Consider the following 24,842-nt stretch of genomic DNA (forward strand, 5'->3'; position numbering starts at 1 on the left):
TTTGCCCTGCTGGTTCCATTATTTTCCATAGGGAGAGACTGAGAATGTTTTAAACTCAGGATATGCGGGGCAAACGAGGGGGGAGGGGGAAACTAGGTTTTACACAGGTGTGGTTTCCACTCTCTGGTATACCAATTTTATGTGCTCTTGACCACGCTGGATATTCATGCTGGAAGCTGTATATCTCCAAACATAAATTGAAAAATGCCTTTATTTAAGACTTGGTATAGGTCTTTAATATGATGATACTGTCTTTAATATTTGCTCTTTAATATTTTCATATGCTTCTTTGCCATTTGCCTTAGAGTTTCATGGCTGTCATAAATCACCCATGTTCTTTCCAGATCTTTGTTGAAAAAATGTATAAATCTTGTAAGAGGCAGTTTTAAGTCTCCCAAAGCAGCCAGCAATCAAATTGTCCATAAAGTGGACTAGAACAGCAACATTTAGAACATTGATCAGGAATAGATAATTTTAAAAGAATTGCAGCAGTTGAAGCTAGATTAATCTTCTAAAGGCCTAGAATAACACCATAGATGGTCAAATGAGTGGCAGGAAAGGGTGAAAAGAAAATACTTTGCCTCTGGGAACAAACCTCATTGACTCCACTGAGGTCAGTGCGGGGCGGAGTTAGGTGTGCATTGCAGTCACCACTGAGAGTTCTGGGAGTGTTGCTTTGGTAGGAATGGTGTGTGCAAGTATGAGGGACAGCAGAGGAGGTGGAGGAGGCCAGCCCCTTGTGCAGCAGAATGAGCCCATGAAGTTGTGAGTTGGTGGAGTGGAAATCTCATCAGGAAAGGGCTCACATTTTTAAATGTAACTCTGCACAGAGAACTCACTGGATGCACAGTAATAGTAAAGCAAGGAGCTGGACGTGATGGCTTTTTTAAGTATGAGAGAGCATTCAGAGAGTTAGCTGTTGTTACCATGCATGTGATATCTGGCTTTGGCTTTCATTTTCATCCTTGTAATTGGGGGGAGGGGAGGTTAGGGAGAGTCACTCATGGTCCTTTGAAGGGATGCTAATTTCCCTGCTCCTATTCAGGCAGTCAAGTCTGAAGCGTGTCCCAAGGGAAAAGCAGCCACTCAAATGGGGCAGCTACGTATAATCCCAAACTTCTTCCGTATTCCTGTCCATTTAATGAAACATTTGGCTTGTCCTTGTGTTGTCACCAGTCCTCTCAGAGGGGAGCTTCACAATACTAGTTACATGAGGTTGTGCAAATGAACAAACTTTGTGAGCACTAGCTCACACAGTCACACGCCTCTCGATCTTGTGGGTGGACAGGCACAAGTTTTATACCAGGTCCTTCAAGTTTGGGGAGTGCATCCGTGTTGCACCTTTTTTTGTGTGTGCATGCAGGCGGGAAGGGGAGAGTGGCTTGCTTGCTTTTTGCCAGGCCTGCTGACTAGAGGTTTTTTGTAGCCTTTTTACCACTAGAGGATGCCCGGCACCTCCTGGAGCACAAGCACGGACTGATCAGATCTGACACCAACCTCAGTGATTTGCCACAGCTCTTTGGGTTCGACCACATCTCGGATCCATCCTCCCTCCGCCTCTCACGAGGTGTCGAGCCTGTTGGACTCATCCCAGAACCGAAAATACCACTTAGAGTTGAGATCACCTGCCCGCTTGGATCCAATACCATCTTGGATCCGACGCTCAAAGTCAAGGGAATCACTCACAGTGCTAACATCCACTCCTCCACCTGTGCAGGTCCCTTGTTTGGGACCAATTGTTCTCGTTCCCAAGGGACAAGAGGATGCTCCGGAAGAGCTGCCAAAGGAAGAAGGCTTGGTCCAAGTCCTAAACACATCTCAAAAAAGAAGGACACTACCAAAACTGGGACAAGAAAAGACTGGCCTGTCCCTGACACTGAAATCTTGGAGCCTCCTCGCACACCATCTATTAGATCCAAGACTCCCTCTATTTACTCCTCCTCCAAGGAAGAAAGGGAAATCCTGAGAGAAGTGGACACACTTAGGAACCTCCTACCAACCCAATCTGGGTGTTGTTGCTCCCATAGATGCTCCCCTTGGTACCACCTGAAACTTCCACAATATGAAGTGGACTTGGGGGAACTTTACCACATGGAATTGGTGGTCTCCAAGGATTTGCAAACCAGACCCACAAGATGACACCACTCCATTCCAAGCTCATCAATAGCTTTCCAACGTACGGAACCTGGCCGTGAAGTCTATGGAGAGGTTAGCCCCATTGGACCTTTGAGCTGTCTCCTGATGAGACAGTTGGGGAAACTGGTGAAATCTCCCCCACTGAAGGTTTCAGATAATATTCTGAACAATTGTTATGGATGGCCAGAGCCCTTAAGATTGATTTTGTGTCCTTGTAGCCAAAGCCCAGCGACCAAGATCTTACAGCATCTATACTCTGGGACCACATCTAGCATCATGTTCCCAGTTATAGAAGGACTGGTGGAATTGATTAACTCCCTGTGTGAGAAACCAGCTTCCAATGCACCCACAGCCAAGAAGGCCGAAACTTTGTACAAGACCAAGGATAATTCTTGTTCTTTTCTTTACACCCATCTCCATCCTCATTAGTCACTGAGAAGATGCAGAAGAAACAGCGTCAGGGACCACACTCTGTGCTGTCAGATAAGGAGGGGAGGAGACTGGATGACATTGGGTGCAAGATATATTCATCAGCTGCACTCAACATAAAAATTGGCTACTACGCTGCCATGATGGGCGCATATCAAATATTCCTGTGGAACAAAGCTGCAGCTTTCCACGGCTGACTGCCAGATGATCAAAACCCCTGAGCAAGGTTATACAAGAGGAAGCACTGAGGTTGATGATGCAGCAAATCATTGCAGGTAGGAACACCGTGGATGCATCCGCCGGATGCAACCCTGACATTGGCCATTGTACTCAGGAAGCATGCATGGTTGAGATCCACAGCATTACCACTAGAAACCCGTAACAAGGTAAAAGATCACCCGTTTGAGGGCCGATCGTTGTTTTCTGAAAAAACAGATGACTATTTGTCCCAAAAGAGGAAAGATAGGCATACTGCATGGTCTTATGGAGTCCTACTTGCAACTCAACAAGGGCCCGGAAAATCCCAGTTCAAACAGCAACTCTACAACAAAAACAGATATCACCGGTACCAACCGTACCAGGCGTATTCATATCCCCAAAATCGCCCATATCAGGGTAACCAGGGGAGTTTCTCATGAAGGAAAGACAGATCCAGACAGGGAGCTCATACTCAGCCTAGCAAGCACCAGGCACGAGGTTCAAAGCAGTTCTGACTAGCACAAGATGCTGCTCCGTTATTTGGTGACAGGCTATCCTCTTACTACTCAGCCTGCTGTTTGATCACTATAGACGTACGGGTGCTCGATGTAATCAAAAATGATTATAAACTTGAATTTGACGACTTACTGTGTTTGAGTCTTCCTACTAAATTAGTTAACTCTCCTCAACTTGTACTGTTGGTGGAACTAAAAGCTCTTATTGATATGGGAGTTGTCTGGTTAGTACCACAACATGAACAACAGTTGAGGTTCTATTCCAAGTTCTTTCTGCTACAAAACAAAGACGGTGGACTTGCTTTCTGGACTTGAGACGCCTTAACAAATTCATTAAATTATACAAATTCAGAATGACCACTCTAAATATGGTGATGGTCCTGCTACCACCCAATTCCTGGTTCACAGTGATAGACTTAAAAGATGCTATTTTCACATCTCTATTCCCCCCTCCCATAGGAGGTACTTAATGTTCATATGCGGAAGCAATAGTTACTAAAGTCAAGTCCTTCCCTTTGGACTGTCCAGGGCACCCAGGGTCTTTACAAAATCCATGGCAGTGGTTGTCATATCCGAGAACACTCAGCTGCTCCGTTTACTCCTACCTAGATGACTGGCTTATTTTGACCCAGTCTGAGAATAATGTACAGAGACAGGTGGATTTAACAATCCAAACCTGTTCAGAATCCTGTTCATAGGTGCTGTCCTTGATGCATCGGTGGGCAGAGCCTTCTTACCTGTAGAGAGGCTAAATAAGTTAAACAAGTTCTTATTTCACAGATTCCAGTCTGCTCAGAGGATACAAACCCTACTAGGTTGGATTGCTTCCACCACAGCTGTAGTCCCTCTAGCGAGACTGCATATGAGGGAACTGCAGCTGTGGTTCATCTCTGTCTATTGCAACACAGTATACACCCAGGAAAAGATATTTAACATCCCTGGAAGGGTTCTCAGAAGTCTCAACTGGTGGCATGTAGACACCCATTGGATGTAAGGAATCCCCTTCAGGTTGATCAGTCCGGAAATAACCATTATCATGAATGCCTCCACACTGGGCTTGGGAGCACACTGTGGGAACATACTGCTCTTGGAAGATGGACAGGCGACAAACAGGGTTTACATATCAATATACCCGAACTGAGGGCCATATGTTATACCTTAATTTCATTTTAAGATGAGGTAGAAGGCAAGAATGTTCAGGTTCTCACGGACAACTCCACAGTATTATTTTACCTGAACAAACCAGGGGGAACAACTTCCAGGTCCTTGCGCCTGGAAGCCATGGTTTTATGGGACTGGGCTGTCGAACACGGGTTTCACTTGCAAGCAGTGTGCATCCCTGGCAGCGACAACATCACTGCAGACAGACTGAGCAGGATTGGCACAAACTTGCATGAATGGTCTGTAGGAGACCACTACATTTTACCGGTGTTTTGAGAATAGTGTTTCCCAGGAATAGATTTATTTGCTGTAAGGGAGAATCAGGCCCCACTATTTTGCTCAAGGGACGGTCAAGAACTGAACTCCCTGAGGGACACTTTCCGGATAGCCTGGTTGGGAATGTTCTTCTCCCCTATCCCCCTGACCCCTCTGATTGCCAGAATGATAAGCAAAATGCAATCAGAAGGCATGAAGGCAATATTAGTAACTTCCTTCTGGCTCGGACAACCCTAGTTCCACTGTTTGTACCAGATGACAGACCTCACGTTCCGCCAACTTCTCAGGGAACTAGACTTGACAACATGACACGGAATACAACATCACAATGTAGAGAAACTCAGATTGATGGTCTGGCTACTGAACTCAGAAGACATCTCTCTCCTGGGGTAGCGGAAGTCATCCTAGATGCCTGTCGACCAGACAGTCTTATACTCTGAAATGGGAGAAATTTGTGAAATAGGCAACAGATAGGAACATCAGTACATTTGATTGCCCTATGGCGCAGGTCCTTGAATTCCTGTTAGGATTAAAAACCAATGGACTTTTAAATTCATCAGTGAAAGTGTATCTGGCTGCCATTTCAGCTTTCCATTCCCCGATTAATACCAAAACAGTGTTTTCCCATTACACCTCTAAATTGTTTATGAAAGGATTAAAGAATATGTTCCTGCAATCACAGAAAATTGTACCTGAATGGTCTCTACACTTAGTTCTGGCTAGGTTGATGGCAAAACCATTTAAACCTTTAGCCACTTGTTCTCTAAGGATACTAACTATGAACGTGGCTATGCTAGTAACTATAACCTCCACTAGAAGGGTTAGCAAACTGGCAATGTTACGTATAGAACCACCCTTCCTGAAAGTCCATGCAGAAAAAGTTGTACTGAGACCCAGCATTTTTACACAAAGTAGCGTCAAAAGTTCCACACAACACAAGAAATTGTGTTACCTGTTTTCTTCCCAAACCAGACGAGTGAGGCAGAAAGTGTCCTGCACACTTTCCAACGTATCCAAGTGTCCAACGTATGGAGGGCAATACGGTTTTATCTTGACCGCACAAAGACTTTCAGATTTGATACACAATTGTTTATTTGCTACTCAGGCTCAAATAAAGGGGAAAAGGCACACGCTCCGACAGTCGCAAGATGGGTGGTACAGGCGATCAGATTGAATTACTTAACTGCCAACTTAGCCTTGCCCATTAGAAGTGCATGCACATTCCATGGCCGTGCTCCTGAGAGATGTTCCACTACAGGACATCTGCAAAGCATCGATGTGGTCCTTGGCGGATACGTTCCTCAGACACTGTGCCCTGGATATCCTCATGAGGAGAGAGACAGCAGTGGGCACAACAGTTCTGCAGTCGCTCTTTCAATGAAGAACAAGCTCCCCCTCCCTGGTAAGCAGCTTGTTAAACTCCCATGGGGGACTGCACAGGAGACTGACAAAGAAAACAGGGTTGCACCTACCTGCCACTGTTGTTCGTTGAGGCCTTCTGTGCAGGCGCGCACACCCTCCCGCCTTCCCTCTGCCGAGTGCTCTTCATACTTTCCTGGAGCGTGCGGCGGCAAATGGGGTGCTGAGGGCAGAGGGTGTTGCCCCTTCTGGGAGTAGGCGATTTCAGCAAGAGAACAGCCGTGCTTGGGCTCTAGGAGGTGCCAGGCGCCCTCTCGTGGTAAAAAGTCTGCAAAAAGCTTCCAGTTGGCAGGTGTCCAGGTGTGCAATCCCACGTTGGACTGCACAGAAGGCCTCAGTGAACAACAGTTACAGGTAGGTGCAACCCTGTTATTTCTGTTCAATTAGGCCTCTTCCTTTCCTAGCTACTTCCTGGCCTCTTTTATTGAAGTTGTTGACTTATCTCATCAAATTCTTCTAAAAGAACTGCTCTTGAAGAACAGAGTTTTCTGCCTATCAGACCACTCCTGCCTCCTTGATGGGCGGAGAAGCTTCTGAGGCTCCGTGGGCTGCTGGCGGGGCCTGGGGTCCCAGGAGAAACCCTGTTCTTCCCTTGGCTGTCTCCATCCATGCATGAGCTGGCCATGCTTCTGGCTGGGCGGACTGGAACCAGCTAGAAAAAAACTGGATCTGCAGCTCTTTTGCCTGCGTTGAAAGCTTTACCTCGGCACATTCGGATTGCAGATTCAACGTTCACCTTGCAAAGCTGACCTAGCTGAAGTCCTCCACCACAAGTATCTACTGCATTTCCAGTAAAGTGCTTGCGAACGAATGGGTTAGTCTTCTTTATCTCTAGCCAATTCAGCCCGCTGTGTGTGTTGCTTCCAATTTTCTTTCATAGTGTTAACATATTTGTGGTAAGGAAGGCCTCTGGACTGGTCAAGCGAATGGCTGTGTCATTGTTTTAGTACTGGTGACCAAGAATAAAATTCTTCACAAATCTAACAGGGTGGGTTGATTGAAATCAGGCTTCAGACTGTTTCATATAAGTCTGAACCAAGTGTGCATGCTAATTAATTTTTGAAACAAAACATGTAGGTTAGCTAGTAAATAGCAAGTTTTGTTCTCAGGAGCATTATCCGTAGGTCCTGACTGTGCGGCCCCGTGCACCTGGTGCTGCGGAAGGGAGCAGTTGTGAAATTAAGAGCTTGTTTGGCTTTCTCTGTGCGTGTTAGGGGAAGGTCCTTCGCTTAATCTTCTGGGGTCTGTAGTCTTTCAGAAGCAAGGATTGGCAGCTAACTGGGCAGAGCAGTGTTTTTGTAGGACATGGTTGTGGTTGACAATCTTAAGTACGCAGAGCTTATGCAATAATAAATGCATTGCCTGTCATATCGTTTATAATGCTTGACTGCAGTCAGATTATTGCCCCAGTTTGTTCTTTTCCTTTTCCATATAAATATGTCTCTTAAAGGTTCTAACCAAAGCCAAACCCCTGCTTAGCTTCTGAGATCTGACCAGCTCAGACTCACCTCGGCTATCCAGGTCAGAGCAACGGTGAATTTACACATAACTGAAATGTTTCATTTCTCAACAGGCCTTGGGTGAAAAAATTGGCTCTAGGAGCCACCCCCAAAAGTTAGGAGCCGGATTCACTTTCCAGTCTTCAGGGTTTGATATTTTAATGACCGTATGTTCTAATTATTGCCACCACAAAACCAAATCTGAAATTCCTCAGTTCCTTGTAATTTTATTAAAACTATGACGAAAGTGTCTGATTTAAGTGCTGTGGTATTTAAATATATACAAGGATAACCTGATTGTCATCACCACAACAAAAAGGTAACATCTAACCCATCTAACCTCCCAGATTTCTTACGACTTTGTTACTGTAAAAAGTTCTGGTAACTTGAATATTGAAACCGGTCTAGAAGTTAAGAAATGAATTCATTTACCATCACTGAATGGTATAAAGTTAACATATAAAGAAGCGATGACAAGAACGTGCATAAGTATTTCTGTGTATTACAGCAAAGCATATTCTGATGTGGAAAACGTTTCACTTCCGGCAGATCACTGAGATAAAATACTGGGTGCCATAGTGAAGTCTGTAGGTGCCTTGGCAACCCGATGCCTCGGATTTCTTGAGTCTTGCCTTTAAAATCCTATTTTTAATTACCTTTATTCACATTGGAGAACAAAATTGTAAAGTCGAGTAGCACCTTTAAGACTAACTTTATTGTAGCATAAGCTTTCGAGAACCGCTGCTCTCTTCGTCAGATGCATCTCTCTATTATTTTGCAACTACAGACTAACATGGCTGACACCTCTGGATTGGAGAATGAGGGATGCTTTTCTAAGGAGAGGCAGTTTTCAAAGATCCTTTTTTAAAAATGTCTCTAAATATGGATGGTAGCATCCATTTTTTGCAAGTTCATATTGGGTCGTCTTACAGTAAACTGTGAATTAAGTGGTGTTAGATTCTTGGGTGAATAATTCTGTCTCTCTCTCACCAGGATTTGGTAAATATCGAGATGTTTTTGACTGCCAAAGAAGTAGAGGAATCCTTGGAAAGGCAGGAAACGGCGACTTGCTTAGCTTGGTGCCATGATAACAAGTCCAGGCTCAGGAAGATGAAGGTGTGGAAGCTTTTCTGGACTGTGGTCTCTGCCGGTTCTGTCTATTTAAATATCATTTTTGTCATTCAAACTGTACTTTGGTGTTTTTGTAGGCTGCTTTGGGTCCCATATGGGAGAAAAGCGGGGCAAGCATGCCTAAATAGATAAGTAAGAATACATCTTCTAAATTGGATTGGCCTTTAATTAGATGTATGCTTAATTGATTGCACAAAAGCCTTTACGCCTGAATGTATACAAATACAAATAAGTATGCGGCATTCTTAATAACTTCGTGTAGTCTACATTTAAGGTGGTAGACAAGATACAAAGTGCCATGTAAATGAGTGAGAGTAGAACTAATTCTTTGAAAAAGCTGCCCCAAGGGATGGTGCATTATGAATTAACTTTGATGGAAGGTCCCACTAGCATGATTCAAAAACCATGGTTTTTCACCTTGGTTTATCATCCGGTCTTTTTGATAAATGATCTCTTATGCAACAAAACCAGCTTTATGAATGTTTCAGGAAATAATGTGTGAAAAAATTTATAGACAAAAGATATTCTTAAAAATGAAAATTAATATTTTAGCCTTCTGAGAATGTGCCCAGTGATAATGGATTACGTTTTCAATGCTTGTATTTCCTTACTTTTCTGTAATTCTTACAACCTCTTTATAAGGTTGGTCAGTACTACACCAGTGCTTCAGAGCTGGGTGCTGAGCCTAGGTGTTGCTTGCTCAAGACCATCTAGTAAACTCATAGTAGAGGCAAGATTTTAAGTGGGGACCTCCTGATTTATAGCTCACACCTTGACCACTAAACCACATCATTTCTCTAGTCTTTATATGTATGGTGCACAGGTTGCAAACCATAGTAATTGAGTTGCATGTAGCCAAGCTTCCATCTGCATTGCTGCCTTGACAATATTGCTGAAACATAAGTAAGTAATGTGTGAAAGCTCAGTAAAAAGACAGACTTTATACTTGCAAACTAGTTTGGTAAGCTTGTTTCATACAGAGATGGTCACATAACAGAAGTGAAAGTACAGCAGGATTTGAGTCCAGTGGCACCTTAGAGACCCAACAAGATTTCCAGGGTATATTTTTTCAAGAGTCAAAACTACCCTTTTCATATACTTAGTGCTTTGACTCTCAAAAGCTCACACCCTGGAAATCTTGTTGGTCTCTAAGGTGTCATTGGACTCACATCCTGCTGTTCTACTGCAGATGAACACAGCTACCTACCTGAAAGTACAGCAGTCATGATCTTTGAAGTCAAAGAGGTGAACTTCTGCATAGTACTTGAGCAAATTGCTACACACACATCCTCTCCCAAGTATATAGAATAATAACAAATAGAATACTGAAGTGGTGGCTAGACATGGGCACGAATCGAAATGCGAATCAAATTTTGTGATGAATTGGATCGATTTGTGTATTGTGAAAACACGTTTCGTGGGGCCACATTTGTCACGAAATCCATGACTTTTTGGGCCAATTTGTTCGATTCATGAATGCTTCATAATGCCAGACAGCCTGGCACTTATCCATTGATTCCCTAAGCAACATAGGCCCAGAATGTCTGCAGACCTTTTGTTGCTTTGGAAACCCCAGTCTTAGCCCACATAACCTTGATAGGCAGCTCTCCTTGCCAGCCTGAGAGCTCCCATTCTGTTCTATGAGAGCAACGAGCAGGGGGGAGATGGGACTTCTGTAGCCATGGGAACACCAATCTCATCCCTCCAGACCCAGCATGCTCCTGTTCTGCTCTATGTGAGCGTTTCTTATATAATGCACAGCTGTGTGCCTCCTGCTTTCAGGGAGAGGGAGGAGCTGTTGCTGGAATTTGGAGTGAGAGAGAGTGGACTTGGAAGCTTTTGGCTGGATTTGGTGCTCCTTCAGAAGAGACTGAATGAAAAGCCTCTTTCTTATTTTCTGCTCTTGTCCTCGCTGAGAAGGTTGTTGGGTGAGGGTGCCTCTTTTCTTCCACCCTACCCTACCCCAGTCTCAAGGCATTGTCTGGCTCTGGGGCCTAGCTTGACAGAGGCCACCCCCCCCCCACACCCAAGCCTGTGGCACTCGGGGGGACAGAAGAGAGGCAGTCTCCCGGTCACCGTATTGCAATCTTCACCAAACTTGGAGGGTGGCTGGAGGAGAGCCTGCTGACATCTCCCTGTGAGTTTGGCATCTCTGGGTATGAAGGGGGCCGTTGTAGGGCCCCAGGATCTGAGGAATCACAAACCTAACAAATTGTTAGGTTTGGACAAAATGGGACAATTTCATGAAAGTTTGTGCATGGTTCATGGAACGCGATGAACCACGGAACTCAGGGTTCATTTTTCCCGTTTCATGCCCATTTCTATTTGTAACTTAAGTAGGAGAGAAAAGAATGGTACAACAGTCACATGGATTTTTGTTCAGTCTAATGTGCATTGTACACTTTTGTACACAAGGATTACATATTTAAAACTTTAAAGATTGTAGCCCCGTTAAGAGTTACTTAAATGTTGTCTAGATACTGATGTGTAGCCCTAAAGAACCTTTAAGCCATGGAATATGATGATTTCCTGTGAGAAGTAAACCGAGATTGCTTATCGAGTTTGAATTCAGTAAAATTAAGGCTTTGGGACAAGTTCCCATTCTATGTTCGGTTTCAAAGAACTTTGCAACAGAAATCCAGACGGAAGAGGAAAGGATACAATCCATTTTTTTTTTTTAGCAGCACAGAAAAATACAACTGCAGCTCCTTTCCTCAAAACACCCTCCTAAAATTAGGCAAAAAATGCTGGTCTTTCCGGAGGAAATGAAGCCGCAGACCTTTTCCAGTGAGCTCAAGGCAAGGCTCCGTGGGTGGATGATAATAAAGAGATGACTGTAAGTGCAAAGAGGCAGTCAGTCTCTCTGTGACTTGCTGGATGGAAGCCTCCACTGCAGTATGCGCCTCCCTGTTTGCAGTGGCAGTTTCTTTATTGCTTATGTCTGTTTCCTCAGACATCGGTAGACCATTTCCCCTGTACTCCCTGTTGTCTGTCAATATCTTGTATCAGGTATGATTACAAAAATCCAGGGTGCATCGTTATGTTGTACAAGCAAGCATTTTATTACTGTATGTTTCTTTTCTAACATACTTCAGAAAGCAAACAGTTCGTCTCAAACGATCTTCCCTGTACTGTACTGGTCTGTGCTGGTCGCTCTCCCTCCCTCCCAGGGTCCTGCATCCCACTGGCACATTGTCCTCTAAATTCTGCGTATTTATCAGCATTCCTAAATGCTCGCTGCTGCAAATTGGCTTGTGAGAGAAGAGACGTTCCCAGATTCCAGGCAGGCCGCACACAGGCTGCGCCATTCTTTCCTGTTGTCCACCGAAGCCTGAGATAGGGCTTGTCCTTCCGTGGTAACCCAGTGTCCTCTGTGAACCAATGTTTGCAGACTGCGCTTAATTATAAAGTATTTAAAGCAAAAGTTGACATTGGGCACATAGATGAGTGCAGGATTCTCTGCTCGCTGCAGCTCGGCCTCGAGATTTTAAGCGGTGCTGCTGGGCTGTCTCGAGCACAGAGCTCTTTTCTAAGGGCCATGGTTGTGCTGCACCAACAAGCAAACAAGGATTCGCACTGGTGTTCCGAAGTGACTTCTTTCTGGCAAATAGTTCTCCGTGGAAGATAAAGCTCTAAGTTTTGCTTCTCAGGAGATAGTTCTATGGTAGTTCGTTTCATTTTGGAATACCGTACAAATCGAGTATAATTGTAGGATTTTGATCCTCAGACACTCAGATCCTCGGAGTTTTGTTACTAATTTGTGGCACACCAATTCCTTTGTTCAAACCTCCTCCTTAGTTGGAGGCAAGTTCACAAAACTCTGGTGAGATACAGCGGAGTATACAAAGGATACAAATGTTCTTCTCCGTGCAAGGCTGCTGTGGCTCCGTCTAAGAATTTGTCTTGTCTTTTACCTCAGAGTTGCCTGGAGTTCAGCCTAAGGATTCAGGAGTTCATTGAACTTATTCGACAGAACAAGAGGCTGGATGCTGTGAGGTATGGAACTCGGATGCTTACCAAACAATTCCTTGAGTGTTGTGCGTTATTTTTATAGTAATGGTTTGAGTAGCACCCGGAAGCTCTGTCTCTCCAGAGGAAACTTGTCAGCATGACATGTAAAATTACAAACTTATGAAAAGTAAAGCATTGTTTTTATCTTGTCCTTGATGACAGAATAGGTAGATATAATTTAGTTTGCTTTGATATTGTAGAGCTATTACATGACTGAAGCAGTTGCTTCTCTTTGGCAGGGAGAATTCAAAGTAGCTTTTGGTAGCTCAAGCTGCAGACCTGTTAATAAGACCCAATTCAGGTCCGATAGCTCCTTAAAAACCAACTAGATTTCCGAGGTATGAGGGGTTCAAGAGACAAAGTTCCCTTTGTCAGATGTACGGAGTGGAATAAGGTAGGGGGTCTTTCTAATCCAGGCAGAGGGTGGGGGGGGGTATTGCAGAATAGAGTGCCAGGAAGTCACTGTAATACTTGTTTTAATTGGCTCGATAGAGCACGGGTGCGAAGCGCAGACAATGAACATCTGTAATGTGAGAAAAGTCCTATTTCCCAATTCAACCCTGGAGGATGCATTGTTCCAGATTTGCAAATAAACTCAACTTCAGCAATTGGGTTGGAATTTTCCCTTGAGGTTTTTCTGCTTGAGAAACTGCTGCTCTTTGGTCAGTGATGGAGTGTTCCAGGAAACTAAAATGTTCTCCCACTGGTTTTTGAATGTTGTGATTTTTGATACCAGATTTACGTCCATTGATTCTTTTGTGAAGGGACTGACCTGTTTGTCCAATAAAGAAAGTTGAAGAGCGTTGCTGTCACTTGATGGCGCATATAACAATTGGAAGATGGACAAGTGAAGGAGCCTGAGATGGGATAGCTGTGTTGTTAGGCTCAGTTACTGTGGTGTTGGCGTGGATATGTGGGCAGAGTTGGCATCGTGGTTTATTGCCGGCCCTGGTCGCAGGGTTCGTGTCCATGTTGGGGAGTACACTGTTGTGGGCGAGGAGTTGTTTGAGGTTGAGGGGGGCTGTCTGTGGGCGAGAAAAGGATTGCCTCCAAGTTCCTGCAAGGGAGCAGGATCATTGTCCAGCATCGGTTGCCGATCATGAATGATGCATTGAACTGGTTTGAACTGGGAACTGTTTGTAAGTACCAGTTGTGTTTTGTTTTGTTTGGGCTTATCTTGTAGCTTCAGTTGGACCTAATCTGAAACCTTTTCCTCTAACAATATTTCACCCCTAGAGTACTAAAGTGTCCCAAAGTTCAGTCACTGCTTATTGCTTACTTTCTGCCAACGAAGCACCTGGGGTAGGACCCCCCTTCTGAAATCTATGCCTATTGATGCAGGTAGATCATTTGTCAACCCTAGATCACGTCATGAATCAGGGTAAAAAAATACCCCATGCGTTTGACCATAAAACTGTGTGCTCTGCAGAGATGCAGCCCTTCGTTACAACCAGATGACCCTTCCTGTGTTAACGTGGAGAAGATCCTCAATACAGAGAGATGTATTCGTGGGTTAGAAAAATAGAAAAATATTCCAAGATTCCAAAGTTTGAAATTACTCATTTTTGATATTCTAGATGTGCTTGAACGTTTTCTTATGAAACTAACAGCAGTCAGGTAGTTTTCTAGCATCTTTGGTTCAAAACATAATTTCTTAGTTTTTCAAATAATTGAATTTAGCCTTGGAATAGAAATATCAGTGCAATATGGGTAACTTCTGCCCAAGGCTTGTTTTTGTGGTTAACCTGAATGAAGGGCTGGGAGGAAGAGAGGGGTCTCTCTGTTTCCCAGCACAGACGGAGAGTTTGGAGGAGGCTGCCACAGCCCAGCTGCCCACGTCTCTCACTAAGTAAAGAACTTCCCTTTGCCTCTATATTGCCCATGGACTTTTCCCTACCCTATGCATACTCTTATAAAGTGCTGTCGTATCTCTCCTTAGTTGTCTTATTCTCTAAATTCAGAAGCCCCAGACTCCTTAGCCTTTTTTGTTAGGAAAGGCGCTCCAGTCCCTTAAATCATCTTGCAGTTTTCCTAGATCAGCCATATCTTTCTTTTGAGAGATAATAGCTGGAAGATCACCCATTATTCCAAATTATGTGGCACCCCATTTGGCCCTAAAAGGTTTGGGGCCAGGGTGCTTGAAGGGCCATCATCTCCTGGGCAGCCCAACAGAAGCAAGGGACTGCCTTGTGCTTGTGGCTGGGTACTGCTGGGTTCTATTCTTTTTGTGGTGTTCCACCCCTGGCTAAATGCAACATCTGGCTGTTGGGAATGACACTGGTTCTGTTGGGCTAAGTTGCAGCAGTGTCCCTTGCTTCAGTTTGGTTTGGGTGGAATGGATATGATTCCCTGATGTGATGTTGGTCCCCTTGCTTCACTTTGGTTCTGGGGGTGGGATTCCATCCCTGTGCTTCTGTTGGGTTTTCTCTGGGATCAGCTCAGCTTGCATTTGGGGTTCTGCCTTGGCTTCGGCAGCCTTGCCCCAGTGTGTTTCTGCAACAGGAGTCAGCTTTGACTTTTTCCCCATCGGAAACAGTGAAGTGGCTGGGGGCACCGTCTTTGAAGGCCCTGGGTCCAGTCTTCCTGAAACTTGGGGATCTTTAGAGGAGAGTCAGGAATAGATTCCTTGAAAATTTGGTGAAGATTGGTGGGAAAATGACCCTCCCAGTCCACCACATAACCTTTGGATTGAGTTTCCCATAGGGAATGATGGTTGAATTTTACGGGGTTTTTTTCTGTATCACCGAACTAAACTAGAGGATCGATTCAGTATTTTGGGAATACCAGTTTTTTCCTCTGGTTCAGTATTCCCAGTTTGGACTTACCAAATTTTTTTTTTTGTTTGCCCACTTCCAGACATGCAAGGAAGCATTTCAGCCAAGCCGAAGGGAACCAGCTGGACGAAGTGCGGCAAGTGATGGGGATGCTGGCCTTTCCTTCTGACACCCACATCTCTCCTTACAAGGTACGTTTCAATTTAATTTTATGAAGAAATGCTTAGAGAAAGTTAATTGCTTATAAGACAATATACTGATGGTTGCATATTCTAAAGTTATCCTACTATATATAAAAGGCAAGCAGTATTGGCGTTGCTACCAGTGAAATGTTCTCTTAATGGTGTTGTGGCTGTGATGATGATTCTTAGCCTGTTAACTTTGAAAGCACTAAGTGAAGGTGCTGATTTGTTTACAATATCTTGTTTGTCCCCCCCACCCCACCCCGTTTGTGCAGCTCTCTTGCCCTGTTCATGCAGCACACTCACACAGGCACGCACCTGTCAGACTCAGCTGTGATCTCCTCCTGACATTCAAGGAGTTTGGAGTCTGCAGTTCTTACTAAAGATAGTATTCCATGATCATAGCAGACAGTATAGATACTTATTAGAATTTCTTCATCAAATGTGCAGGTTTTGAGGCAAGGTACAATATAGCATTCTTACGTGACTGCACCTAAAAAATGTAGCGCAGGGTGGAGGTGGCTTTAGATTTTTGTTTCCCAGTGGAGAACCCATCCATGTTAAATTGCATCTTATTCAAATCTGCCCATTTTCCAGTATGTTCAGATCTTGCTGAATTCCGTCTGTATCTTCAGAGGTGTTTGCTGCTCCTCCCAGTTTGGTGTTGTGTGCAGATTTAATGAGTAACCCCTCCACACCCTTGTCCAGGTGTGAAAAGCACTGGGCCCTGCGGCCCTCCACTGGACGCGTCCCTTCAATCACACATGATGTCATTGGGCAGCTACTCTTCGGGTGCGATTATCCAGTCGGCTCCCTATCCATCTAACCATCCTAGAGTCCAGTCCACAGTCCCTTAGTTTACCCCGCAGAACAGCCTGAGAAACCTTGTCAAAAGTTTTACTGAAATCCAGATAAACGGCATAGACAGCATTCCCGCGATCCAGTAAGCCTGTCGTAGAAGGAGACGAGGTTGGTCTTGTAGGACAGTTTGAAAACAAATCCCTCTGTCATCATATTATCCATCCGATGCTGGCAGATTGACACCTTTAATATCTGCTGCAGTATCTTCCCTGGGACAGAGGTCAGGCTGACTGGCCTGTAGTTCCCAGGATCATCCTTTTCCCCTTTCCTGAAGATTGGGATAACATTTGCTCTCTTCCAGCCTTCTGGTACATCACCCGTCCTCCAAGAGGCCTGGAAGATGATCGACAAAGGGTCTGCGAGCTCTTTTGAAAGTTCTTTAAGCACTCTTGGGTGCACTCCATCTGGCCCAGGGGATTTGTACACATCCAGTGCAGCCAGGTGCCTCTCCACAACCTCTCTGCCCATGTCAACTAGCAGCCCCGAAGCCGTGCTTTGCCTACTACCATCTCTAGGTGGGCCTGTTCTCTCCTTCAGGGACAAAACTGAGGCAAAGTAGGCATTGAACCTTTCTCCTCCTTTCTGTCCTCTGCCAGAGTTCTTCCATTTTCACCCAACATTGAGAGTATTGCCGCATTTGCTTTTCACTTGCTCCTTGCGTATCTGAAGAACATCTTTTTGTTGTGGCAAACCCCCTGGCCAGTCTCGGCTTGATCTGGGCTTTGGCCTCTCTGACGGCTGCCCTGCAGTGCCCGGCTATCCCTAGATGCTCTGCTTTAGAGGCATTTCCTTCCCTCCATTTCTTGAGCATCTCCTTTTTCTTCCTTAGTTCATCACAGGGCAACCACATTGGCTTCTGAGATCTTCTCTCGCGTTTCCATCTTCCTGGAATGGTGACAGCTTGGGCCTGCAAGTGCTCTTCTTTTAGGGGAGCCCACCCCTCACTCGCTCCTCTCCCTTCCAGCATTCTTGTCCACGAAATAACTCTCTCCATATATATGTTTATTAATTAAAGTTTTCACTACTAAAATCTAACCTGTGCATTTGGCTACAAACTCCCTTGGTACCCCACAGCAAAAGGAATTCTAGGAGGCTGTGGTCATTTCTCCCTGATTCCCACCACCTTTACCCCATCAACCAACTCTTTCATGTTGGTTAATATCAAGTCCAGTATGGCCAAGCTCCTCGCCCCTTCCTCCACTATTTTGAGAAAAGAAGTTGTCGGCCAGGCAGGTCAGGAAGTTGCGTGACCCTGGACATGTAGCAGAGTTGGTCTCCCAGCACACGTCAGGGAAGTTCACATCTCTGAGGTCGTGTTTCTTGGATATCCCATTAAGCTGCTCACAGAGAGCAGAATCCACCTCGTCTCCTTGGCCAGGCAGTCTGTAACAGACCCCAGCCACAACACGGCTCATTCTTCCCTCCCTTATCTTCACCCAGACACTTTCCACTGGGCTGCCTCTCTCCTCCTCCAGTATTTCCCAACAATCGAGCCCTTTACTCACATGCAGCGCCACTTCACCTCCTCTACGGCACTTCCTGTTCTTCTTGAATAACTCATGCCCATCTGCTTCTGTATTCCAGTCATGGGAATCATCCCACGAAGTCTCTGTAATGCCTACTGAGTCATATCTTACTGTCTGCATTAGTAGGTCAAGTTCCTTCTCCTTCTTGCCAAGCTTTGGCCATTGGTATATAGGCTCCAGAAGCCTTGCAACACGCGCCCCCCCCCCCCCGCTTGACCTGGCCTTCCCAGGTAGGCCTCTGCTGTTTGCTCCCCTCTTCCCTGGAATGCCTATGCCTGGCGTCTCCATCCTCTGGCAGTGTCAGTTTAAAGCCCTCCCAGTGAATTTCTCTAGGTCCTTCCAAATGCAGCATTCTTCCCTGTCCTTCACAGGTGAGGTAACTGGAACTGGCCCTTCAGTAATCACCATTTTCTTCCAAAAACGAAGCCTGCTTATAGCTACCCTACAAAATAATTTCCTCCCTGAAATCTACTTTGTTTGAGGAACCCTAGCACCCCAAACCTGACTTAATGTCTCCCGAGAGCAATTATGGACACCCAACAAGAGGGAGGGGTGTGTGTGTGAGTGAGAAAAAGCGAGAGAGTGAGAGCGTGCGCCTTACAGGGTCCCCAGTCTTGATCCCCAGGCTAAGAGCTAAATCAAAAAGAGTCCAGTAGCACCTTTAAGACTAACCAACTTTATTGTAGCATAAGCTTTCGAGAATCACAGTTCTCTTCGTCAGATGCCCTGGGTGGAAGACCTCTCCTTGCCTACAGACAGCCCCCCAACCTTAAACGACTTCTCACTCACAATCATGAATCGGCCAGCAGAGTCACCAGCACAGGTACCAGGCCCTGCAACAGACCCAGATGCCAGCTCTGCCCCTATATCTACCCAGGGAATACAATTACAGGACCCAATGGCATCAACTACACTGTCTCTGGCTCTTACAGCTGCTCATCCTCCAATGTGATATATGCCCTCATGTGCCAACAATGTCCATCTGCTCTGTACATTGGACAAACCAGCCAACCTCTACGCAAAAGAATAAATGGACACAAATCTGACATGAGAAATGGCAACATCCAGAAACCAGTGGGAGAACACTTCAGTCTACCAGGACATTCTATCAAAGACTTAAAGGTCACTGTAGTTCAACAGAAACCTTTCAAAAACAAAATCCAACGGGAAGCTGCTGAATTGGAATTCATATGTAAATTTGACTCTGTCAAGCTGGGACTGAATAGGAACTATGAATGGTTATCTCATTATCAGAAGTAACTGATTTCCTTAACAGAAGCAAACTGATCTCCATATCAGAAGGAGCTGTTTGCATCTACTCCACCCTCCCCTCCCCTCCCCTATATCTGACCAGTTTCTTCTTGCCCTCCATGCATCTGACGAAGAGAACTGTGATTCTCGAAAGCTTATGCTACAAGAAAATTGGTTAGTTTTAAAGGTGCTACTGGACTCTTTTTGATTTTGCTACTACAGACTAACACGGCTAACTCCTCTGGATCTATTCCCGAGCAGACAGTCCCTCCTCAATTGGCCACACCAATCACAGGTAGAAACAAGGAGAAACCCTCCCCCTCTGCAAGCTAAGCTCTCCACTCACTCTCAGGTCAGAAGCACAAGCTTCCTTTCAACCCATTCTCGTTCATGTTCTTGCTCTCACATATGCACGCGCACGTGCACAGAGCAAGCCTCAGTCAATTATACCTGGGCCCCTGCCCATTGTGGCTGGTGAAGGCAGCGCCGATGGGATACGGGCCCCTCAGAGGGGCTGTTGTTAACCTGTCCTTCAGTTCCGGAGTCTTTCCTGGAGCGTTAAAGGAAGCCATGGGGAGGCCTTTCCTGAAGAAACCATCTTTGGATTCCACCAACCTAGCCAGTTACCACCCAGTTTCAAATCTTCTGTTTCTGAGTAAGGTGATTGAACGGGCGGTGGCAGAACAGCTGCAGGTCTTCCTGAAGGATTCCTCCGGCCTCGGAGACAATCTTTGTCGACACCTGAATCAGGGCACGTTGGCGCTGCTGATGCTATTAGATCTTACAGCCGCATTCAGTCCAGTCGACTACGATCTGTTGACCCACTGCCTTGCTGATGTGGGGATACGAGGAACTGCCTTGAAGTGGCTTGTCTCATTTCTCCACAATTAGGGACAGAGGGCAGCGCTAGGGAAGTAGTTGTTAGCATACCATGCGCTGGTGTGCAGCATCTCACAGGGGGCGATATTCTCTCCGATGTTATTTAACATCTATATGCACCCTCTTGCCCAGTTGGTATGAAGTTTCTGACTGGGGGTGCCGTCAGTACATGGATGACACCCAGTTGTACCTGCTGGTGGATGGCTCTCTTGACTCTGCCCCAGGTGCCTCGGCCAGAGCTCTGGAGGCCGTCTCTGGTTGGATGAAGCAGACTAGACTGAAGTTGCAACCCACAAAGATGGCGGTCCTGCTCTTGGGTCATAGGCTGTCGGGTTCAGGGATCCGGTCCTCAGTCCTCAATGGGGCGCTGCTTGCACCCGTTCCGCTGTTCAGGAGTCTGGGGGTGATTCTGGATGCCTCCTTATCAGTGGAGGCCGGGGCCTTTTTGGTCCTGGCACCCACCTGATGGAACTCTCCGTCTGGGGATATATTATCCTTCCACTGGACCTGTCAGGCAGGGGTGCTGCCAGGCATATGGTTGAGGTGTTGGCAAGCTCTTTTGCTGGTCTCCCTGTTGAGGGGGGAATGTAACCCCTCCCCTCGGTTGTCTGCGCACTCAGTGTGTATACCGTCTCCCACCCCACGGGATCTATTGGGTTGGGTCTGGCATATGGGCCACTGTGTCGAGTGCCGCTTTCTCGTCTTTCTTGTATTTTTAATGTGTTTTAATGTGGCTTTTATTACTTGATGTTACTCTCGCTCTGAGCCCTCTTGCAGGGAGAGCAGGCTATACATTCAATAATACTAATAATAAGGAAGACTGGCAAGGGAAAAAACAATCACCTCTCCAGCAGCCCGCTCGTGTGCTCCTCCTCCCAGCCAACACAACACTGGCTCCAGCATTTCTGTTGGAGAAGGAAGTGGCAAAAAACACTTCCCATTAACTTAGTCTAGCCTGGAAGATGGCCCCCTACACAGACACAGCCGATCTGGCCTCCTGGCTCCATGCCGTGGTTACATTGAGACTAGACTACTGCAATACAAAGGCAGCTCAGAGATTCCAGTTGGTGCAGAAGACTGCAGCTCTATTATTATCAGGAGCTACATGGTGCATGCCTGTTAATCTCGTCCTACTGTCGCTCTGTTGGCTTCCCATAGTCACAGGACTCAATTCAAGGTGCTGGCTATTGCATTCAAAGCCCTTCGTGGCCTTGGACCTCCTATCTGCTGGACTGCCTGTCTCCCTATGCCTGACCATGGCAGGTTCGTTCATCTGAACAGGGCCTTCTGCAGGTACCACCCTGCAAACGGGTAAAATCAATGATTGCCCAGACACAGAAATAGTTGTGGCCCTCCCACCTTATGCAAAGCCTGTCTGATGAAGTGAGGAGGGCCTCTGCTCTCCTGGCATTCCACAAATGTTGCAAAATGACTTATTCAGGAGGGCCTCTTTTACAGAGGTAAGAGGGCTGTGCTGTAAGGAAATGGTTCAGAAAGATGGTTTGGTAACAGCATAGGGACTGTACACTGTACTGCTGTATACCATCTGTTATTGCAAGTATGTTTCTGCTGTATAGTGTTTAACACGCCATTTTAAAATATGCTTATGCTTGATTTTAGCTGTTTTCAGATTTCTGATATGCATTATTCATTGGCTATCCAAGTGGTGGTGAAGACCACCCTCAGGTCATAGCTGACTTGTGGCAACCCCTGCTGGGGTTTTCAGGGCAAGAGATTAACATCTGAAGGACATCCGTCTGGCCTCAACCAGGGCCAGGACGTTTTCTGCCCTGGCCCCGGCCTGGTGGAACACTCTCCCGCTGGAGATCCGGGCCCTGCGGGACTTGTTACAGTTTCACAGGGCCTGTAAAACGCAGATGTTCCGCCTGGCCTTCGGCTGAGTGCCAGCGGGTGTCCTCCTTCTTCCATCTAAGACCACCACTTCTTCTGGGGCTGCCTTCGGCCATCTGCTATGCCCATATATGGACTTCCAATATCTGTTTAAATAGCCTGCTTCTGGACTATTTTAATGACTTTTAAAAAATTATTGATTTTATGTTTTTGTGACTTTTAATGTATTTTTTTAATGTTGTTAGCCGCCCTGATGCCCATCTGTGAGGAGGTTGGGGTATAAATCAAATCAATAAATAATAAACAGAGGTGCTTTGCCATTGCCTGCCTTTGCAGCCCCGGTCGTCATTGGAGGCCTCCCATCCAATCACTAACCCAGGCTGACCCTGCTTAGCTTCTGAGATCAGAAGCTACCCAGGTCAGGGCAGATATCCAAGTAGTTCATTATATTAATCTTACATGAGTCTCAGAGAGAAAAGCGGGCTATAATGTTAATAATAATTATAATGATGGGGATGTGAATTCCACAATTTAGTCACTTGTTGAATAAAAAAAAAGACTTCTTTTTATACGTTCTGACTCTATTGCCCATCAACTTTTGGCTGCACTTAAGTTCCCTCTGTCCCACCCCGTGCATAATTTTATAAATGTCTTATCATGTTCCTCCTTAGTAATCTTTTTTTCTATTCTAAGTCCCAGACTTCAACGTTTTCTTTTAGAAAAGGTGTTTGAGCTCCTTGGTCACCTTAGATCCAGAGGAGTTAGCCGTGTTAGTCTGTAGTCGCAAAATAGTACAGAGTCCAGTAGCACCTTTAAGACTAACCAACTTTATTGTAGCGTAAGCTTTCGAGAACCACAGCTCTCTTGAATCTGATGAAGAAAACTGTGGTTCTCGAAAGCTTATGCTACAGCAGAGTTGGTTAGTCTTAAAGGTGCTACTGGACTCTTTTCGATTTAATCACCTTAGTTGCTCTCTACTGTGCTTTATCTGGCCCGGCAATATAATTTTTGCGATAGGGCAACTAGATATGTGCGTGGTATTTCCAATGAGACCATAGATTACAATTCTTGCTATTTTAAGTCCCTTTCCTAAAAATCCTCATCTTCTTTCTTATTTCTGGCTGCGTATTTATGGAAACTGTTATCTTCATATGTGGAATGTGGGGGTGGGAAAAGAAAAGGCAGGGAGTGAGTGGATTGCGTCACTGTTCCTGTGAAAAGCAGGAGCAACAAAGACATTTTGGTGGATGTTAATCTGCACGAGTAGCCAACTGTATCGCCCGGCTGCTGCAGGCAGGATTGCAGAACTGTGTAAAAATGGTGTTAGATGGCTCGCTATAGTATATGGAAAATACATAACATTAATATAAGCCTGCGTGGAGCTGTGTTCTCTGTAACTCAAGAATACAAGTCATGGAGTACAGTCTGTTAAATATATGGTTTATTTAATTCATAGTACTGGTGGGGAGTACTAATTCCAGGTACATAAATGTGTTTAAACGTTTTGATTCTTATTTTGGCACGTTCAAGATGCTGTGTTCTGTTTCCAACAGGATCTTTTGGACCCTGCTCGATGGAGGATGCTAATCCAGCAGTTCAGATATGATAACTACAGGCTGCATCAGCTGGGGAACAACTCCGTCTTCACTATCACACTCCAGGCTGGGCTTTCTGCTATAAAAACCCCGTATCCTTCCTTGTGTGCACAACCACAGGGTGCTGAACATTTTGCTTTGGGGAAAACATGGCTTGAATTTGGGGGAGGGGGGGTGTTGTTGTCACCGACATGTTTCTTGAAGTGTTCTGTCATTTTGCAAATTTGGGTTTAAAATTAGCCTTTTCGTAGGCTTTGTAATAGGCAGCCTCTTATTTTGATTATGATTATGAGAGTCAGAGTGGTGTACTGGCTACAGTGACAGACTCAGATCTGGGTGATGAAATTCCAGTTTCCCGCTTTGCCCTGTGAAAGCTCAGCAGGTGACCTTGGCCCTTCACACACTCTCAGCCTAACCTACCATGTAGGATTTGTTGTGAGGTAAACGTGGAGGAGAGGAGAATCATGTAAGCTGCTTTGGGTCTTCTCTGGTGAGAAAGATGGGGTATAAATAAAGTAAAATAAATAAAAATGAAAAATAACTAATAAGCAGATCAAAATTCCAAACACTCCCGTGTTTTTACATGCTTTATGTGCAAATGTCTTGACGCAACCCACAGTCTTCTATTGTTGTGGCAACTGTCTTAAGGAATAAGGCAAAAATTGGACATAAGAGCATGCTCAAAAGCACCTGCCCCCTTTTCTCCTTGAATTACACAGAAGGTGTCAAATTGGTTATCCGTGATGCGCTGCTGCAGAGTCTGTGTTTATGAATCTTGAGTATCATTTATGGCAACTGAGCTCTACATAAGGTGCATAATTTAAATATTTAATATTATAAATGTTGTCCTTTAACTTGCATTTCAATAGACAATGTTATAAAGAAGATGGCAGTTCAAAAAACCCTGACTGCCCCGTGTGTAGTAAGTCCCTGAATAAGCTGGCTCAGCCTCTGCCCATGGCCCACTGTGCCAACTCCCGACTAGTCTGCAAGATTTCAGGAGATGTGATGAATGAAAACAACCCTCCCATGATGCTTCCCAATGGATATGTGTATGGATACAATGTAAGTTCTGTCCTAAAACACCAGGCATAACTTCTTGAAAGGGACAATGGTAGTAAATTTGTTTTTTGGAGATTTTGGGGTGG

The 24,842-nt window shown here is 45.3% G+C and overlaps 1 protein-coding gene across 2 annotated transcripts in view; it reads left to right on the forward strand.

The window, feature by feature from the left end:
- MAEA (macrophage erythroblast attacher, E3 ubiquitin ligase) overlaps window positions 1-24,842 on the forward strand; it is a 42,472-nt gene that overhangs the window by 14,775 nt on the left and 2,855 nt on the right. For both annotated transcript variants that reach the window (XM_054974737.1, XM_054974738.1), the window contains exons 4-8: window positions 8,627-8,749; window positions 12,684-12,760; window positions 15,632-15,740; window positions 23,653-23,786; window positions 24,564-24,759. In XM_054974737.1, the coding sequence (XP_054830712.1) occupies window positions 8,627-8,749; window positions 12,684-12,760; window positions 15,632-15,740; window positions 23,653-23,786; window positions 24,564-24,759 (639 nt within the window). The remainder of the gene's footprint in view (window positions 1-8,626; window positions 8,750-12,683; window positions 12,761-15,631; window positions 15,741-23,652; window positions 23,787-24,563; window positions 24,760-24,842) is intronic.

This window comes from Eublepharis macularius, chromosome 3, assembly GCF_028583425.1.
Source record: "Eublepharis macularius isolate TG4126 chromosome 3, MPM_Emac_v1.0, whole genome shotgun sequence".
Classification (NCBI taxonomy): Eukaryota; Metazoa; Chordata; class Lepidosauria; order Squamata; family Eublepharidae; genus Eublepharis; species Eublepharis macularius.